Here is a 20,617-nt window from a genome sequence, read left to right on the forward strand (position 1 = left end):
CCATCTTGATTACCCATAGTGCCTCCAATATAATATTCTCTTGGGGCATTGTGGGCAATCACATGGTTAGCCAGCCAGTGGTGCTACTGCCACTGTTTAGTTGGCTGATACCACTGACTGGTAAGGCCAGTGGGGGCCCCTGATTGGCCTTGAATCTCAACCCCACTGTACATGTTCTCCCCACAAGGTGGGAGGATGAAATGTCATGAATGTACCAGTCTGGCTTTTTCAGAAAAAATGAACATCAGCAAATGAGAGCATCCTGACCAGTCAAAAGAGTTCAAGGGAATTAGCATGTTCCATTAGGTAACACTAGACATACCTTGGCTTGGATTCAGGTATGCATACATTGTGGTTTTGAGAGAGATCCTCTTCGTCTGTAAGAATGTGGGAACCATGGTAAATCAGGCCAATAGTCCATCAAGTCCAACATTCTGTTCACGGAGTGGCCATCCTTCTTCACAGTGGAAACCCACAAGCCAGGACATGAGTGCAACAGCACCTCCCTGCCCGTGCTCCCCAACATTTGGTGTTCAGAGGTATGCCATCTCTGATACTGAAGAGATAATGTAGCCATCAAGACTAGGAGCCACTGATCACCTTTTCCTCCACAAATCTGTCCAATCCAATGTGATGGCTTTCAATATCTTTTGTAGAAGTGAATTCCATAGATTAACTGGTGCTTCCTTTTACTTGTCATGAATCTTCTAGAAAACAGGTTTCTGAGATTGACCCTAGGTTCTAGAATTATAAGAAATAGAGAAAAATGTTTCCCTACCTAACTTTTCCACCTCATACATAACTTTGAACACCTCTGTCATGTCTTCCCTTACTTGATTTTTCCCTTAAGTCAAGCAATCCCAGATGTAACCTTTTGGAGTGCTGCCCTGTCTCTTGTTTTAACCATCCTAAAACATTTGACTACATTAGCACACTTGGCTACTTCATTGCTCACTCCTCATTCCTGATCATTTATGAATATGGGTCCCAGTGCAGATCCCCATTGGTCCATGAGGAGAATTTATTGAATTTATTATATTTATAGCCATCTTTTTCCTGCAAGCAACCCAAGGTGTCTCATACAACAGTTCTTTTATCCCCAAAACAGCTCTGTGAAGTAGGCTAAACTGTAAAGCACTGACTGGCCCAAAGTTGCCTGGTGAGCTTCACGGCCAAGTGGGGACAAGAACCCAAATCTGTGGGTTCCAACACTAACCAATATGCCACACTAAATAATTTACCATTTATTCCTGCTGATCCATTTACTGATTCATAAGAGAACATCCCGCTCCCTGTCCCTTATTCCATGACTGCTAAGTTGACTCAGGAGACTTCGGTGAAGGACTTTGCCAAATCCTTTTAGGATTCTGAGTAAACAGTGGATCCCCTTTGTCCACTTTTGACACTCTCAAAGAACTCTGTAAAATAAGAGTCACACATGCCTTTCTGTCTCTGGTTTCTTTCCCATCTACTTTGTAAATACAGATTCTGAGGCAGATGGGGTCTGCTCCCCTTTCAATTGAGTGGCACTGCAGCTGTTACTGCAGGATTTGGGTGAGATTTCAAGAAGGGGCAAGATAATGCCAAGAAGGTTCTTCCTCTCTACTTGATAGTTCCTGGCTCATAAGAGTGGGTGGTTCTGGGGAAAGATTTCTGCCCACTGAACAGGCGGTTAATACTCAGGTGCAATTGAAGATAGATGTATTTAGAAGGAGCTCAGTACATTTTTGGAAATGTTGCATTAGAAAATCACTTCATAAACCAGTGATTGCTGATCATCTGTTTGACAAACACACTATTACAGTTATTTTTAAGTTTAATTATGTCTTGCCCACAGCTTGTGTAATACTAATCTAATGCTAATTACTGTGCAATACTAATCCAAAAATTGTTGTTGCTGTTGTTGTTAGTCATGAAGTCGCGTCCAAACCATCACGGCCCCATGGACAACACTCCTCCAGGCCTTCCTGTCCTCCACCATCTCCCGGAGTCCACATAAGCTCACACCAACTGCTTCAGTGACTCCATCTAGCCACCTCATCCTCTGCCGTCCCCTTCTTTTGCCATCTATTGTTCCCAGCATTAGACTCTTCTCCAGGGAGTCCTTCCTTCTCATTAGGTGGCCAAAGTATTTGAGTTTCCTCTTCAGCATCTGGCCTTCTAAAGAGCAGTCAGGGTTGATCGCCTCTAAGAAATCCAAAAATTACAGTGTGGCAATTGGCTGCTTACCTAGCAATATAACCAGATGTAACTTGAGCAACCCTGTATAGGATTCTGCTGTTTCAGTGTTAGATTTGAATCAATTTGGGGATATAGAAGCTCCTAGGATGAACAATGCACATTTCCTATCTTTTAAAAATTAGCGATATGTGTGGTCAGTGGGCCTTTGTAGAAATGCAGCCTTCCCCACTCTGACATCCTCCAGTTGATTCGGATAACATCCCCCATCATCCGGGGACATCAGGTTGGAGAAGACTGCTGCTGTGAGAATGGGAGCCTATTTTGACTGATACTATTATAACTCCCTCCACCACCTACCCTGCCAGTTATTTTCTTGACCTTCCCAGGGATGGAGGCTGACTGCATGAAGTAGGAGTGAAGTGCTTTTACCACGATGTTCTCCCAAACGTATTAATTCATGTAATTAAATGTAGACAGAATTATTGCAGGTGTAAAGGCCAGGGGCTGTGCCCGAACCAATCTGGCCGCATTTCAGAAACTACTTTCGCGAAATAATAAGTTTGTCTCACGAGGGGTCCCATAGTACATCAAGGGGCGGGCGGAAGAGAGTGGAACATGCGCAGAAAACACGGAAGCGGTGAGGGAGCGGCTGGGCTGGATAAATAAGGGAGAACGCGGCAATGCTTGTCCAAAGCTTTTGCGGGGTTTGAGGCCGCGAGTAAGGTAGGCCCAATCCCGGCGCTTCGGGACTCCGTCGCCTTGCGTATCCCAACGCAACTGGATCTCCCCGTCCTTGTGTTGCGTGTTCGAGAGCGCGCCCGCGCCGTTCGGGTCGGGCCTACGTAGGCCCCGCCCCCGACAGCCGCCTGTTGCGCTCGCGCCTGCCCTCTAACTGGACGGCGCTCTGTGAGCAGTGCTGGTTGAAGAGTTGTTTGGCAGGTGGTTCAGGCTGTCTTGAAGGCTGAATCCCTTTCAACCTAGAGGAAGCGAATCGAGGCCCTCCGGAGGTTTTCCTCTCCACGTGCTTTCATACCTACCCAGTATAGGCATTCGTGGGGTGAAGATGGGAATTCTCGTCCAAAATATTTGGAGGATGCCCTGCTTTTTAATAATCGAATAGGGTTGGTGGAGGTGACCTTCTAGGTTCCCAGCTCCTATCAACCCCAGCCAACATGGCCAGTGATGAGGGAGATGTAATCCAACACTGCTGGAAGGTGTCAGGTTGTGGAAGACAGGTGCTAAAAAGAAATGGGTACTTGCGTACTGGCTCTCATGGTTCCTTAAAAGCTGATATGGCATAAGCTCTTGCAACCTAGCTCTACATCAGATTCAGTAACATGCCATTATAAAGACGTTAGTTTTTAAGATGTTCCAAATTGGTTTATATTTCCCCTTTGCTTTAAGAGACTAATATCGCTACTCCTCTGGGATTTAGCCCAACTGAAATTGTAGTTTTGTGGGCTTTTTAATTGGAAGCTGTCCTGGAAGTCACCCTTTGTGGTAAAATGTGGTAACAATGTAGCCAACAGATGAGGATTGTTGGAGTTGTAGTCCAAAGCATCTGGAGGATACTAGACTGGGGAAGAGAGGATTAAACTTTGCTATGTGCTAAAAAAAATCTTAGCATGAACTAAAAGGGTTTGTTCTCAGAGGAAGAAGCAATGGTTGGTCATCTTCTGAGAATAAGTAGTGAAATAAATTACAGGCTGACAAAGCAATAACTGAGTAGCAAAATTAAATTTTGATCAGTAAATTGGACTATTCAGAAGTCTTTGAATTAGGAAAAAATCTAAAGCAGATAAGGTTCATTTGCAAAAGTAAATTTTCAGCACAAATTAGAAGTTTTGGCCTACAACTTTCATTATCTAATGGGTACTGTAGGTCAAAACATCTGGAAGGCCACAGGTTGCTACCACTGCTGTAGAAAGTGTGAACTTAGCCTCTGTATTTTATTTATATGTAGTAAACAAAGCTTTAAAAAGGATCCCCTGATAGCATGGTAATGGAAAATAAAAATAGGATGCACTATTAATGGCTTCCAACAATTTGGAAGGTAACTCTTGCTGAAAAACTAATACAACATAACTGATCAGAAGGACTTGTCTTAGAAATGTGATTCCTCTTAATTACATATATTAATGTGGGGTCTAGTATAGCCCTATTTTTGGAAAGCTGTCATAACTAATATAGCAAAGAAAGGAAGTTATTATTTTGTGGTTTTAACAGAACTTAAAATATATACTACAAGGATGTGTTCAGGGACAGCAGTCATAAATTATGCACATAATCTGAGATGACTAAGCTTGCATATGTTGATGTTTTTGTTGTATCATTGTTACCTTGCATTTCTCAAATAAATTATATTTTAAAAATTAGCATATCTATTTTATTTAAATTTAAAGCAGAAGGAAAGCCATTGAAAACTTTTGACATTCTAATACATTTTAAGAATCCAAAGAGCTGTCCATGGACATGCTGACCACTGTTTGCTTCTTTTAGCTGTCTTGCAGTAAAGTTCTTGAAGAATCTTCAGTTTTGCTGTTGCTACTTCTTAGTTCCGTTGTACACTGAGGCAGAGATGTATTTCAGTAATCTCTTTATATTCTCCCCCTTATGCTTGCTAAAGATACTCACCTGAAAAGCATTAAGTACAACAACGAAACTGCCAAATTTGTCTAACACTATTTGCAATTGGCATACCTTCATTTTTACTAATGAACTTACAAAACAGAAACTTTTCTCTGGAAAAGCGAAGCACAGAAAAATGTCTGACATCATTGATTCCAATGTAGAATTAGGGTACTTCCAGGTAAGACATTTATCCTGCAACCACCCTGTTTCAAAAATCCTGGTTCAGATGTTGTTGTCTTCCACTTGTAACTCTCCTATGTTTGAGTGCTTTTTATATATTAAAAAATACATTTTTACAATGTATTGTATTTACAATGTATTGAGGAAAACAGAATAGTTGTGCAATGCCTTTTGATTGATAGCGCTACTGGTGCAAAATCTGGAAGCTCTTCTAGGACACAATCCTATGCATATTTAGGCAGAATGTTGGGAATTGTAGGGTTTTTTTCTGGCTAAATGTGGATAGAATGGCACACTGTCCATCCACTGCTGTGTATTACAGTTCACGGACCATGGAATACATTACAGTGGCTTTTGCCCTTGCATTGTGTCTTACCATCAATATCTGTGCCTGCTTTTGTGCAGCTTTGCCTGTGGTTAGAAAATTCAGCGTAACCTTGTAGGTGTGCTTGCATTGAACTGAAGTGACCCAGTGCTTCAGTTGTATGCAAGCGGTAGGACTTGTCAATAGGACTTGATTTGATTCTGTAGATCTTCCTGAATATCTTTGGTCTAACGCAGGTTGTCTGTGTTCCAGATCAAAACATTTCTAGAAGCTGTGAGTATAAGCTTAGTTACAGATACTTAACTTGGTGAGCGTACTCTGAGTGCTAAATGTGTTGACCTTGATGAGGGATCTTCAAAGGCCCACTAGTACTAGAAGCTGCACTGTCCAGGTTGTCATGGATGAGTAGGCAGATGCAGCACAGATCTCGAGCATTTCCCAAGCTGTTTGAACGTGCTCTCTTCCTGAGGATTGCAACTTCCAGAATTCCCAACAAATGTCCCAAACCAAAGCTTCTGCGTATTGCCGCATAGGACTGTCTCACCTGAGATTTCTATAATTTTCCAGGCAAAGATGGATCCAGGGCCATGATGTCCTTGTATCAGCACGTGTATGCTCTGTCATGGTGATTGAGAAACAAAAAGGGAATGTTCCAGTGCTTCTTGGACCTCAGCTCCAAGCCTGTCCTGCAGTGTTAATCCAGCAATGCCATAGTCGCAAGGAGCATATTGACTACTTGATTCACAGCAACATCCCTGGACTGGAGAATGATACAGGAAGCAGCACTGGTGCCTCTTCAACAGAGAGCCAAATGGAGCACATCCAGTTGTGGATGTCGGCGGCAGATGCTTATGCCAATTGCCCATCACCACTAGGCAAGAGGAAGCCCAAGGAGCAACAAGCAGAGAAGAAGACATCCAGTGTATTCCCCTCTGATGTCACCATGGATGAGGCTTCATTGAATGAGATGAAGGCTGATGTGAGGACCTTGGTGCTGCGAGCAACTCGACAAATGGCCAGCCCCACAGTCCCTCAGACATCCATCTTGCACACTATCCATGTGCTTAGTGCCTATGCCAGTATTGGCTCGCTGGTGGGCGTCTTCAAGGAGACAGGGGCCCTCAATATGCTGATGAAGATGTTGTGTCATGAAGAGAAGCAAATCCGCCGCAGTGCTGGCAAGATGCTGAGGGCTCTGGCTTCACATGATGCAGGTGAGGATCCTTGGACAGTCCGAGAGCCTTTTGGGGTGGGGGGTGGGGAATACTCTGAGTTGTTCTGTCCAAGGTTTCATAAACACTTCCAGTTTCTTAGATCAGTTCTCTTGATGTTAGATATGTTTCTTAGATGCATTCTCTTTCACTAAATCAGTCTTTCTGAACCTGGGGACCTCCTGATGTTTTGGACTTCAACTCCCATCTGCCCTAGCCAACATGGCCAATGGTCAGGAACCCTGTGAGTAGTAGAGGAAAACTGCTGGAGGCCACCAAGCTGTATTTAATATTACACTTAAATTTTCTGAGCCAACACCAACCTGATTCTCCTGGTGATGCCCCAGCTTTGTACACAAGATTAGTAAACTTTTTTGGCTCATGCTTGGTTAACCTGCAAAGAAATAGAGAATCTCTGAAGTAAAGTGGAAGGCAGACCATCCACTGTTAGAAGTTCATTCACATTTGATAAAGATACACCTCAAAGTTGCCAAAAGTGATACACTAAACAAAATACAGGCAAATAATTGTTTCAATTACACATTCTATGGAGTCTGTTCACCTTGCTCAAAACAAGTAGGATCAACCTGAACTTTTATAATCACAATTGCATTTCATCATATGGTCATTTTACTGTGCAACCCTATGCCCATTTAGTCACATAGGATTGCTGCTGTAATATGTGATTGCAGCTTTAATGAATTATGACATTCATCCTCTTATAAAATACCCATTCCTAACATCTGCTTTCATTTCTATTATTATCCACATTATAACTTTGGGTGGTCTGATTATAGTTGGTTTGAAATGTCTGATATATGAGAAAGATCGGGATCTTTTTCATTAGCATTACTGAACTACTGAGCAGTTCAGGATGAGGATTGACTGCTCCTTCCATGTTTGTGCTGTGTACATGTGTGTGTGTACATTTATTTATATGCAAGACAGTCCTGCCTCTGTGGGCAGATGGTCAGAAATATCTTCCCAAGAACTGTCTATTTCAACATCATTGACTGCTGCCTGCTATATCACAGTCCTTTCACTTGGAAAGTGCAAAGACTTGGTTCACACATTCACGGCAGTGCACCATAGGTTTTATTTAAGCCTGCTGGATGCCACTGGTGTGTACTGGTGCATGCTGGATAACTTTGTATATTCATGCCATGACTGTGGCTTAGCATATCGCCTGGAAACAGAAGGGTTTGCTATTTGGAAGACTAAACAGCACTTCTTGTTATGTTAGCACATCACCTCTGGCTTAGGTGACCCTGTGAATGAAAGCCCTCCAAAATATCTGGTCCTTCACATTCTTGCTCAGCTCTTGTAAACTCAAAGTGGTGACTTCCTTTATGGAATCAATCCATCTTATAGTTGGTCTTCCTCTTCTTCTTCTGCCTTTGACTTTCCATAGCTTTATTGACTTTTTCAGTGAGTCTTACCTTTGACAGCCTCAGTTTCATCATTTTTGCCTGCTGGGCAAGTTCTGACTTGATTTCATCCAGAACCTGTTTTATTGTCTTTCTCTTGGTTTAGGGTATTTATGAATACCCTAATTATGAATATGAAGCCTTCCTACAGCCCTATGTTTCTGATGCATCAATTTTCTTCCTGACAGCTTGCTTCATTTATCAGCTTTCCCACCCATAAACAGTGATCAGGAATACAATAGTTTGGATGAACTTGGCCTTGGTCTCCAGTGAAGTGTCCTTATAATTGATTACCTTTTCTGTTTCTTTCATTGGGCCCTCCCAAGTCGCTTTTTCCCCTAATTTCTTGGCTGCAGTCTCTCTTTGAATTGATATTCAGCTAAGGCATGCAAAATCTCCACATAACCCTAACACAGTTCATAGACTTGGACAACATTGCAAACTGCAGTAGTGGCCTGAAGAATCAGAGTGGCTTCCTGCCTGTACCACAACTTACCATGGCTTAGGCAAGTCACAGCAGGTTGTCTGATTGTGTGAACCAGGCTTTCTTCAGGAGAAAAGGAATTAACTAAGATCAGCACTAGAAGGGAAGCTGTTAGCCCACACAAATGGAATTGCCTACCTCTGCCTCTCCTGTCTGGTCATCCTGTTTAAATCTGTTTGAAGCACCTTGCTGTGGTTCACATATTAACTGCTCTATGCTTGCTGATGGATTTTAAGTTTGATAGCTCTGTGTGGAAATTAATCCCTCTGCTTGATCTTGTAAGAAGCATCTCTGGCTAGCTCCCTTTGATTTCCTGGCTACTCCTGTATTCCCATGTACATGGCTGTTTGAAAACTGGCTCCCTTCCTGATAGAGAACTGGTGTCCTGAGCTTAAGAGGATTCTGTAAAACAGGTGCAGAGGAAATATTACATCTGTGTCTCTGGTTTTAGGAAGTCGAGCTTATGTTCTCTTGTCCCTGAGCCAGCAGGATGGCATCGAACAACATATGGACTTTGACAGTTGCTATACCCTCCTGGAGCTGTTTGCGGAAACAACATCCTCCAAGGAGCATTGCATGTCCTTTGAAGGCATCCCCCTTCCTCAGGTATTAACTGACCCAGGTGGCTCTGGTTGAGGAGCATGAAACTGTTTTGAGAAGGGTCATCTCCACACTGGGGCTTGGAGGGGCCTTTGAGCGGTGGGTGGGAATGATGGGAAGTGGTCTGGAGAGCTTTATTTTTTTCAACAGAGTAGTGGGAGAGCAAATGGAGGGAAGTGCATGGCTGTATTGATATCCCACTTTTCCATTATCACACTCAAAGTGGCTGACTACATCAGTCTAGCATACAACGATTACTCCATATTATCATCCTGTGTTGGTTTAGAAATCATTTGACCAGTTGTCATAATCTGATGTCCTGCTGCACCTTGATCTGTTGTGGCATTGGCATTGTATATCCACTAGTAAACTTTTGGAGTGCAGGTACCCATCATGACAGTCCCCACAAACATGTCTCCAAGGAGAGTCCAGAAATTCAGGCAGCTCTATTGATCCATAGCAATACATTAGTCTCAGAAGTTTTCATCTCCACCCCAGGGCAGCTCCTTTGGAAAGCAAATGTGTTGCAGTTGCCCATTTAAGAGCAAGCCTGGCCACTCCAGAAAAGTTATACCAGGAAGCAGTATATTACTGCTGAGAAGATCCATCCCCACCTCCTGTGCAAATTGCAGCTAAGCTCAGAGGGAATAGAAAATTCTGAGAGGGAGGTCCAGTTACCTCAGCATCTTGCAAATGAAGTGGTGCCAAGATTGTATCCCAGGGAGGCCTGGTTCCTTTACAGCACTGCAGATATCTCCAGCTGGAATGCCAAATTGAAGGCTGGCCCTCCCCTACTTATGATCAATAATGTCCTGTGACCATAGTAAAGACGAGAGTGTGAGCATAATAGCCTGTGACCATTGCAAGGAAGTGAGGGGTTGTGGAGACTGGATGAGTAACATGGTACTAAGTGAGCTGGCAGCTTGAGTTCAGAGTATATGATATCAGAATGTAGAACATGGAATAATCAATTCAAGTTGTGACAACCCAAATTCAGGCTAGATATCAAGAAAAGTTTCCTCACTGTCAGAGCAATGTGACAGTGGAATCAGCTGCCTTGAGAGGTTGTGGGCAATCCCATACTAGATATATTCAAAAAACTGGAGAGCCATCTGAGTGGGATGGTATAAATTGGTGTCCTACAACAGCAGGGGCTTGGACCCAATGGCCTTCATGGCCCCTTCCAACTCTACTATTCTATGATTCTAGTAGAGGCTGGAGGTTGAGAGGTGGTATGGAGTAAGCTGAGTAGTTTGTGGAGAATGAGAATTAGCATTTTCTGGCACTGAGTGTTATGTTCTTCCCTGTTTCAGATTCCAGGGAAGTTGCTGTTTTCTCTGGTGAAGCGCTACCTGTGTGCCACTTCTCTCATGGACAAACTCACCAGCACTGCAGAGCTGAAAGGTGAGCACCAGTGCTCAGGTGCAGTCTTTGGGGGAAAGAGCAGGATCCAGTGTGAGTTTGACTTCAGCATGGCCATGGCCCACCTCATTTCGGAGCTGATGGAAGTTATGGGCTGGAATAGCAAGGGAGAGCTTCAGTGCCTCAGAACAAAGCAGCCGCGAGTTGGCCAGTCCATCTTCCAGCCTCACGTTCCCTCCTGCAGTACCATCCCGTCCACTGCAGAGCTGTCTGAGAAAAAAACCAGAGGCTTCAAATCGCGCTCAGCCTTCCTCAGTCGCAACAGCTATGCGGAGTATATACAGGAGAAGCTGGCGCGTGGCATGCGTGTGCGCATGTTGGAAGACTATGAGAAGGTCTGTGCCGGAGATGAGGGAGAGTTCCTCCAGAGCACTGATGGCACACCACCTGTCCAGGTACTGCTGAATGGGGGGTGGAGGCAGGGTTTGGGCACCTTGGGGGTGGTGCTTTTTTTGTAATTTGGTCACCTATGTTGGCATCTGTTGTATCAAGACAAGGTTCTGGTCTGGTTATTGATATGGCAGGGGTGTGAACATCTTTCAGCCCGAGAGTCAAACTGAATTCTAGACAAGCTCTCCAGGGTGGTCCTCTGGGGGTAGGCAGGGCAAAGTTAATGTGGGTGAAGCCAAAAATACAAAAAGCCCTGAAATGTGGTAGCTTAAAGCTTCTTGCCACCAGTAACAAAACCGTAGGAGAGGCATTTCATCCTTGTAGAATGGGAAAGAAATTGCAACAAGTCAGTAAACCACCCAATGACTGGTGTTTGGGGGAAGGGCTGTGGCCATCTGGGAACCCACAGTGGCTCCTGAAGAGGTCTCCTGGCCCAGAGATTCCCCACCCCTGGTATATGGGCTGTTTGAGGCTAGATCATCAGACCTCAGTTACATGAAAAATAGACTGAATGCTTTTCTACGTTGCATCCATGTTTCCAGGTTTATTGGGAGTATCTAGGCCGCACATACTGGGTGCATTGGCATATGATTGAGATTGTTGGTTCAGCAAGGCATGCAGAGCAGAAAGCCCAGGAAAAGCTATCCAGTCTCACAGAGACTCTGAGGCAGGACACAGGTAAGCAAGTGCTGGGATGCCGATGCTCATTCCCCTGAGTGCAAGGGCCAGTCTGTGTTCAGTGCCACAGTCTTTGCCGCCGGGCTTTGCTCTTGCTGGTCGCTCCTTGCCTGTAGGCTGGTTTCATCTTGCTTTGTCTCTAGCTTGCTGCTTGAACAGGTGGAACTGGCTGTTGGAAGGGCGTTCCCCATCTCCTTCCCAGTTCTGGGGAGGGATCCTGTACATTCCCTAGAGCTGCCATTTAAAATGATCAGCTGGCAGATGAGATGGTGGAGTTTTTGACTGAGATGCTGGAGAGATGCTGCCAGTCAGAGTAGAGAACACTGAAGTAGTTGGACAAATATTCTGATGTGTAATTAAATTCCTGGTTGTGCTTCCCATTGCCCAGAAGTTAAAAGCACACAGCCAGTATGTTCTGAAGGAAAGGAAGCTGGGACATTGTGTGTCCAGCAATTAGTCTTGGCACTACAGTAGGCATTCTTCCACAGATCTTCAGAAGGTATTCAGGTCCCTTATTAGTGACTGGGCAATAGAGGGAGGTGGCCTTTGCCTTGGTAATCCTATAAACATTTATTCAAATCAGGTTGCACAAAGGAGGATTTTCTTAATCTTTTCCCTGGGTTCAGATAAACTGTTCAAGTGCTACTTAAAACAACTGACATGGTACAGCTTATGCAATTTGGATACATAGACCAGAATAAAAATTATTGTTCCAAGCATCTGTGTTTTCATTTGCTCTGGATTTATTAAGGCTCAGTTCACTGTTTCAGGGTCATAGGTAAGACTTTGTTCCTAAACTTGAGCATCTCATCCAAAATCAGATGATGGTTCTGCCTACTTGACAAATATGGCAAAGACTAGATGTGAAGTACTTACTGAAGTGCTAATTATCATTTCCATTATTTCCTATTTCTCATCATTTCCTTCCTTGCCTACTTTGGTTGTACATTAACACAGCAATGCATTGAGGCAATTAAATAAATCCTCCAGTATACTTCTCAATTTGAATAAGAACCTGCTTCCCTTGGAGTAAGCCCCATGAGTCAAAAGTCTCACTGACTTCTGAATAAACATGTAAAAATTATTAAACTTTTCCTCGGCATTTGAAAAATGGAACTCTCTCCTATTCTCTTGCACCAGAAGGTTCTACAAGGGGATTTCCGCTCTGGGGGCAGCAGCTAAAATGATGCATTTCTTAAAGCCATAAAGCACCCCACTGTGATTTTGGGTATGTTTGCAGCAAATCAGACAGCATATTGTAATCCACTGAGGGGGCTCTATTCCTTGCCATACCTGATGGATCAGGTGGATGAGAATTCTGGGACCCTGAGCCGGGCTGAATGGTGGGAGCTGCTCTTCTTCATTAAGAAGTTAGAACTGCACGAACAACAGGAAGTGGTTCACTACATCCAGCAGAACCACCAAGAACAGGTAAAAGGAACGAGTCTGGCATGAGAAAAGAAAAGAAACGTGACTGTGCTGGATGGACAAAATTGGAATGTCCCCTTCAGTGGTTCTTACCTGCCAAACCACTGTATCCAGGTTTCTGCTCCCTTTCCCTAGTACATGACTTGGTTTTCTTGGTGGAATGGGCTCTGGAGAATTTTCCTACTTCCTGTGTCCTATCTTGGCTGTGGCTGAGCTTGAGAAATGCAGTATTTACTGAGCAATCTGTCTGTTTTATTGATCTTTTCTCTTTCAAGCTGTTGGAACTAGATGAAGAGGGCCTCATCCAGCTGTCCATGTCAGTAGAGTTGGCCCAGCAAGTGCTGCATCTGCTGGACCAGCACTGCCAGGGCTGCACCCGAAACGACCTGCACAGTTCCCACGTCTATCTCAAGTATTCCTTCAGCAAAGGAGCGGCAGAGCAGAGCTGCAAAAACATGGACATGATCTCTGCGAACTGTGGTGGCCCTTCTGAGGCCATGGCGTCCGAAAAGCCCAAGAAAGAGTCACTCTCTGCTGAGGTGCCTTCCCCAGCTTCATCCGGAACAGAGAAAACGGACACGCAGCTGATCAATGAACTCCTCAAAGCAGAAGGCCTTTCCTTCCCAGACACACTGGATGAGAAGGCCAAAGGTAAGTGCTGGATAGTACTGTGAGCTACCTTGTGGTTTAAACTGATAACAATAGGCATGGTCTTTGGAACAAATCAGATCTATTAGCAAAGGCCACTAAAAAAAAGAGATAATTCCCTTCTCCCCATCTCTAATGTTTGTACAGCTTTCCCCTGTGCTGTGTTTCCTACAATGCTCTGCCTTTTGCTGTTTCGATCAATCAATCAATCCTTTGTTCGGTCATTGACCAGCCCATAAACAAAACACAAAATGACAGCTAGTCAAAAAATAAAGAAAAACACAGTGCCAATAAAATTACAATAATCAAGATAAAAAAATAAAAGCATTCTAGTAGAACCTAACAATATTTAGGGTTAATTCTACTGCGTATTGTACAAACTACCGAACATTATTTGGCTGTAGTCAAATTGAATTGATCGGATAAAAGTAACTTAAGATAAAAAGAATCAGAGTTTGCTGTTTGTGTTCCTTATCATTGGCTGCTGGTGGCAACAAAGCAGAATGTTCTGTTGTCACAGCAGAAAGTAAGTTTCATCAGACCTAGGAAAAGGGTAAGAAAAATTACACACACATCTACTGCTTTCTGCAATCGCTGTGAGCTTCCTATCAGGTCTAGGCCGCCCATTTATCCAAAGTGCGTGTGGGTTAGTCAATGAGAGGACAGTGTATGATGCGTCTCCATTCCAAGCTGATAACAACAGAATGGTGAGACAAGCGAGGAGCCGTGTCCTTAAAGGTGCAGCAAAATATTATATGACTATGTTACACAGATTCTGTGTTAGCATAAATTAGGGATGGGCAACTCAAGATCCTCCAGATCTTTGGTTTGCAATTCACATCAACCCTGGCTTTTGTAGCCAGTGGTGAGGAATGAGAGGCCCAAACAGCTGGATGGTCCTAAGTTGCCCAGCCCTGATGTAAATATTATTTGCATAGCTGGGATAGCTAAAATATCAAGTCAGTGTTTGAAAGTTAGTGCTGACATTCTGCCCCTTCCTTCAGGTCTGTATAAAGATGAGGTGAGACTTGCATAACATCAGTGGAAGGCAAGTATATTAGGGCACGGACATGGAGATTAGGCCCTGGAAACACAGTGAGAGATCCTTTGCAGCACTCCTATTTCCTAAAGTGCCAAGGGTGTAATGCAGTGTGTTCTTTAAAACCGTGAGGGCAAAAGGCTTAATCTTCCTGGTTTTTCACCTGCAATGCTGAGAGGGCAAGGCATTAAAAGCCATGACCTGCATTCTTGCCTGTGTAGGCACAAAGGCCCTCCGACAGGAAAGGAAAAGGGAATGCTAAGCAAGGACAGTGGGGTTTGCAGTTTGGGTGCCTGGGGAAGAGCACACAGGTGTGAGGATGCTTCAGTGAATGCAGCTGAAGGCCCCTTGTGGTGATCCTGTTAATCAGGTTTCTGCAGTGTGGAGGTGGCCAGGAAGAAAACTACCTTGGAGCAGTTGGTATATGCCATGGAGATGATCCAGAAGTCCGGTGAGGACACTGAGCTGCAGATGGCTGGTCTCAGATTCATCATCAAGATCTTGGAGGAAAAACCTGAGTGCAAGCAGCAGGAGAAACATGTCATGAAAGCTGAGGATGAACTTGACATTAGGTCTGTTTTGGTGTTGAAGGACCTCTCCTTTCTCCTCCCAACATATGCTCAGGTGCTGAGAGAAATATTGAAGCTTGCTTTATGTCAGCTTAGGCCATGGGTCCATCTAGGTCGAGGCTTTCTACACTGGCCTTCTGTTATCTTTTGCCATCCAGTTGTTGCTGGAACACAGCTCTCATCAGCCTCAGCCAGCATGATCAGTGGTCTGAAATGACTGAAGGTGTCATCCAACACATCCAGAGAAAGGGAAGCTGGGGAAGACTGGGTAGCAGCCTCCCTGCAAGGATTTTCCCCCCATTCCTACTGGGAGCTGTTGGTTTGCCATAAGTCAGAGATGACTTGATGGCTCATAACAGCAACAGCAGCAGCAGTTGGGAGCTGCTGGGCATTCAGTCTAGAACCTTCTGCATCTAGAGTGTGAGCTCCCACTCGGGGGAAGAGCCAAGCAGGAGCAATTGGGCCACGTAAAGTTCTATATTCACTTACGCATTGCAGCCCAGGGTTTATGTTTTAAATACCTGGGCTGCTGTTATATCTGAACTGGACCTAAGTAAACAACCACAACACCCGTTGGGGTGATCCTTTTTGAAAGTGGGAAGCTCCTTGATCCATCTAGCCCAGTATTGTCAACTCTGACTAGCAGTGACTTTCCAGGCTTTCGGTCAAGATTTCCTTCCTAGCCCTACCTGGGGATGCCAGGCATTGAATTTGGGACCAGCTGCATGCAGAGCAGATATTCTGCCACCGAGCTGTGGCCTGTCCCATACAGCACTGTGCAAAGACAAAATCTGCTTGAATTGGAGAAGCCCCCTTCGAGCTACAGGGAGCAAGTTCTCAGTCCTCAGCCATAGCTTGACAAATGTTCAGCAGTCCCAAGAAGCATTTGCTGTCCCTGGGATTATCAGCTGGGCTTGGTCCCAAACAGTGTCTGGAGACAGTTTCCTGTGGTGACTTGCTCCTTTTCTTGTCTGCAGGGAAAAAGTGGTGCAGATGCTGGTGCAGCTGCTGGGCCACCAAGTGGAGGAAAAGCAACTGGCGGTCTTGGTCCTGCAGGTCCTCTATGTGCTGCTGGCCAAGTACGACTGGCGCATTCTCTTTGCCACCAGAGGCGGGCTGCGTCATGTGCTGCGCTGCATGCAGAAGCACTCTGTGTCAGCACCCGTGCAGCAGGCTGGCCTAGCAGTAAGTTGGGAGCAAAGAAGAGGTTTTGCATTTGCAGCAAGAGGAGGAATGGCGAGTACCAGCTTTGGAAGGACTCTTCTCAGGTGGCAGGAAAGAACACGTGTGCTGGCATAGCAGATCACGAAATAAGAAAAGTATTGGAAGTTTAGATTGTTAAATACTGAGTTAAGTTTATTAATATTATTTAATTCAATTTATTTTAAACATGGTTAGCCTCCTTGTTAGGCTGAAGTACCCGTGGTTAAAAATAAATAGCAGACAAGAGAACAAGAAGCTATAAGGACAACTTGGGGAAAAAATGAGTGGGACAAATGAGTCTTCGGGGTCTATTTAATAAAAACATGAAAAAGGAGGCTTTAAGCAAATCTCGGGGGATGAATTCCACAGCTAATGGCCCACCAGTGAACAGGCCTTGTCCATCCCTGATAACCCCCAACTAGTTTGCTTTCATGGGTTGAAATAGCATTTGCAGTGCTTTATTTGAACAAAGCATATGCAAGCCACTTAGGGATAAAAATACTCTGTATAATTCATCAGGAAACCGAATGAGGACTGATCCCAACCTGTGTCCTCTTTTCCCAACTTCCTTCTTTGCCACTCAGCTGCTCTTATCTTTGACTCCTAGGTGTTGAAACTACTGCTTGGTGCTGGGAACTGTGAGCTGCCAGGTGCCTGTAGAAAGCCATACCCTCTGGGCCACTTGGACGCTGAGACAATGCAAGAGAGCTTTGCCAGCATCGGCTCTGCATCCACCATGGATGCAGACCATTTGCTCTGTGCCATCCCTGCTGCAGTTGAGAAGATGCTGGCCACACCTGGGTAAGGCCGGGGACAGGTCCCAGTGAAACCAAGGTGCATTCAGATGTGGGGGCTAAAAGAATTTGGACCCATGGGGAAGACATGGCAGACATGGAAGACTCTTGTTTCTGTTTACTTTCTGGGGTAATGGAGTATTGCATTTTTAGTTATTTATTAGATTTATGTCCTGCTTTTTCCAATGAACTCAAAGCAGCTTACAGAATTCTCCTTCTCCTGCTCTTAACCTCATCCCCACAATAACAACCCTTTGAAGTAGGTTGGGCTGAGAGTCTGTGACTGACCCAGAGTCACCCAGTTGGCTTCATGGTTGAGCAGGGACTAGAATCATGGATATGATACACAACAATAAAAACAACAATAGGAAAATACCACTTTATGTCAAAAAGGCAATGTAACAATCACACAATTAGTAGATCAGAAATGAAAAATCAGAATGATGGATGTCATGAATCTGTCAGTTTCGAGGTCGGCAGGGAACCTTTCAACATTTGTCTGAATAGACTAGAGAGACAGTGCATGTTTTAGTTCTGGCGAGAACTTATTCCAGAAAAACGCCAGTCTTCTTGGATGGACCTTAGCTTTTATTGCAAACCCTCTATCTCAGCCTTGCCCAACCTGCCACACTTTGGATGTGTTGGAGTGGGAATCCACTCGAGGGACCAGAGCCACGCTGGTTGGGGATGAGGGAATTTAGAGTCCAGAGCTTCTGGAGGATCCCAGTCCCATGCTCTGAACCACTACACTGCACTGGCTCTCCCACTGTGGGAACATTCACGGTGCACGAACATGTCTCCTTTCTTCACACTTCCCATGCCACACTTCTACTGTTCCAGACACCTCTGGAGCTGCTGTTGCTGGTTTGGACAGTGCTGTCAGTCCCTGTCTTCCTCCCCAGGGCCTCAAGAGCTGTTCAGAACGGGCTCCTCGTACTCAACAAGCTGATCAGCCACAAGGGACTGGCAGAGCAGCTGGGAAATGGTGACCTCTGCTCAGTCCTGAAGAACTGCTGTTGCTCAGACCAGAGCGCCATCAAGATGCTGGCCTGGATTGTGCTCAGCCGTCTGGCTGATCAGACACTTCCACTGAGCCAGGAGGGGGCAGGTATGGAATCGTGTTCGTTTCCCTTAAAATAGTTCTGTATCCACTGTCATGGATATGATACACAACAATAAAAACAACAATAGGGAAATACCACTTCATGTCAAAAAGGCAATGCAAGTATCACACAATCAGTAGATCAGAAAAGAAAAATCAGAATGATGCATGTTATTAGTCAGTCAGTGCTGAGGTCGGCAGGGAAGCTTTCAACATTTAGAAACAGTGAGTCAGAAGGGGGCTCCCAGACCATCTAGTCTGACCCCTGACTCTAGCTGGCTCCACTCACAACATGCCTACCTTGTGCATGTCTAGCCTATCCTTGAACACCCTCATCGATCGGGCCTCAACCACCTCCCTTGGAAGCCCATTCCATACTCTAGGGGTCCTAACTGTCAGGAAGTACTTCCTGGCATCCAAATTGAACCTTGGTTCCCTGAGCTTTGCTCTGTTGGAGCAGGTCCTGCCTTCCTCTGCAGGGCAGAACAGGTCTCTACCCACCTCCATGTGGCACCCCCTCACATACCTGGATGTCACCAACAGATCCCCTTGGAGTCCTCCTCTTCAGGCTGAAGTGACCCAGTTCCCTCAGTCTCGCCTCATACAGCATCCCCTGCAAACTGGCCACCATCCTTGTGGCCTACCCTGCACTGACTCTAACCTGGCTATATTCTTCCTGTAATGAGGGGCCCAGAACTGAATACAATACTCCAGTTGTGGGTGCACCAGAATCGTATAGAAAGGTAGTAATACCTCTCTCAATCTAGAAGCCACGCTTCTGGCTATGCAACCAAGGGTGGTGTTCGCCCTCTTGACTGCCACATCACACTGCTGACTCAGGTTTAGTCTGCAGTCAACCAGTACCCCGAGATCCCTTTCAATTTGTTGGAATTGACTACAGAGGCAATGCATGTTTTAGTTCTGGTGAGATCTTATTCCAGAAAAATGCTAGTCTTCTTGGCTGGACCTTAGCTTTTAGTGAAAACCTTCTATCTCAGCCTTGCCCAGCCTGCCACCCTGCAGATGTGTTGGATTGGAATCCACCCCAGGGACCGGAACCATGCTGGATGGGGATGAGAGCATTTGGAGTCTGGAGCATCTGGAGGGTGGCCAGGTTGGGAAAGGTTGTTAAATCTGAACTCTGCTTTCTTGTGAGCCTGCAGACCTTTGTGTCCGATGGGATGCCGTCAGGCCTCTCTAAGGTATCCCACATTGGTACTTAATGTTGTGAGCTGCCCCGAGGCTTCGGCGAATGGGGTGGCATAGAAATGTTTTAATAAATAAATAAATTTCTATTTCACTTATCCAAGTGGCAGGACTAAGGATTGTGGGTGGGTAACCAGCACTGCAGCCAACCTGGCTGTGTTTTTAGGAATCAAGGTCTCAGAACTGAAAGAGGTTTCTGAAACACACGCGCATGTCCATGCTTGCTTCAGGGCCACAGCAAAGTTTCAGCAATTTCACCAAGAGCCTCCCTGTTGTTTCCCCTCCCTGTTCAGACCCTTCAGCCTTTTTGCACTTTAAGGGCTTTGATGCTGGAAACCTGCTGGGCAGCCTGCCCGGGAGCAGCCTTTGCAAGGAGGTGGTGGGGGCCCTGGAGCGTGGAGGCCTCTTTGGCAAGAGCACTTTCCCTGATGAAGATGGTTATGAGCTGCTGGTGGATGTGCTTCTGCTCGAAGACCTGACACAGCTGGGCTCGGAGAAGGATGTACAGTTGCATGCCTTAAGGTCAGGTCAGGCTGCGGCACGGGATGGGGGTTCTCTGATGCAAGCTCAATTCCTGGATAGCTTCCGATGCGAAGGGTCTTGAATAGCAGGCCCGGGAACCTCCCCAGCGGTCCTCTCCAGGTGGCTGCCACCCTGATGCGTTGGACTGCAGCTCACAGCCAGCACGTGGGGTTGCCGTCCTGTGCACTGCGACAACACCCAGCCGGGCAAGGCTGCCTTAGAGAGCTGCTGCCAGTCAAGGTTGTCTGTGTAGGGTAGAAGGAGCTTTCAGATCCATAAAAGCCCCAAGCTGGGCAGCTGTCACTCAAGTAGTTTTTGTCAAGCCAGCCAGCCTCAGCCTCCATGGCCAACGGGTGATAATGATGGGAGATGTAATCCGAGACATTCAGCTTTGGCAAAAACTGTACTAAGTTTGGTTGGGGGAATATTGATTGCACACCAGTTCCGAGGTGTGCTTTACAAAATCCCCCCAAAATTGCAAAATTCCCCAAATCAACATTGTGAAGACAATGAATAGTGTGCTCATAATACAAGTTTTACCTGCATGCAGTGCTTGTTATATACTTGCAACTGATTT

General features: G+C 45.4%; 1 protein-coding gene across 3 annotated transcripts in view; it reads left to right on the forward strand.

Annotated features, from left to right (window-relative positions):
- Positions 1-2,749: 2,749 nt before the first annotated feature.
- Positions 2,750-20,617, forward strand: part of LOC123022489 (cullin-9-like) — a 30,026-nt gene continuing 12,158 nt past the window's right edge. Inside the window, exons 1-13 of one of the 3 annotated variants that reach the window (XM_044428189.1) lie at positions 2,750-2,904; positions 4,808-4,990; positions 5,885-6,531; positions 8,891-9,045; positions 10,353-10,856; positions 11,394-11,529; positions 12,770-12,960; positions 13,233-13,608; positions 15,015-15,216; positions 16,191-16,398; positions 17,024-17,217; positions 18,113-18,318; positions 19,812-20,040. In XM_044428189.1, the coding sequence (XP_044284124.1) occupies positions 5,940-6,531; positions 8,891-9,045; positions 10,353-10,856; positions 11,394-11,529; positions 12,770-12,960; positions 13,233-13,608; positions 15,015-15,216; positions 16,191-16,398; positions 17,024-17,217; positions 18,113-18,318; positions 19,812-20,040 (2,993 nt within the window). In that variant the 5' untranslated portion in view covers positions 2,750-2,904; positions 4,808-4,990; positions 5,885-5,939. Of the gene's footprint in view, positions 2,905-4,807; positions 4,991-5,884; positions 6,532-8,890; positions 9,046-10,352; positions 10,857-11,393; positions 11,530-12,769; positions 12,961-13,232; positions 13,609-15,014; positions 15,217-16,190; positions 16,399-17,023; positions 17,218-18,112; positions 18,319-19,811; positions 20,041-20,617 lie in introns of those variants that run through there. The other 2 variants (XM_044428188.1, XM_044428190.1) reach the window with 2 other exon arrangements.

The sequence above is a fragment of the Varanus komodoensis genome, unplaced genomic scaffold (genome assembly GCF_004798865.1).
Source record: "Varanus komodoensis strain SLA01 unplaced genomic scaffold, ASM479886v1 scaffold2, whole genome shotgun sequence".
Lineage (NCBI taxonomy): Eukaryota > Metazoa > Chordata > Lepidosauria > Squamata > Varanidae > Varanus > Varanus komodoensis.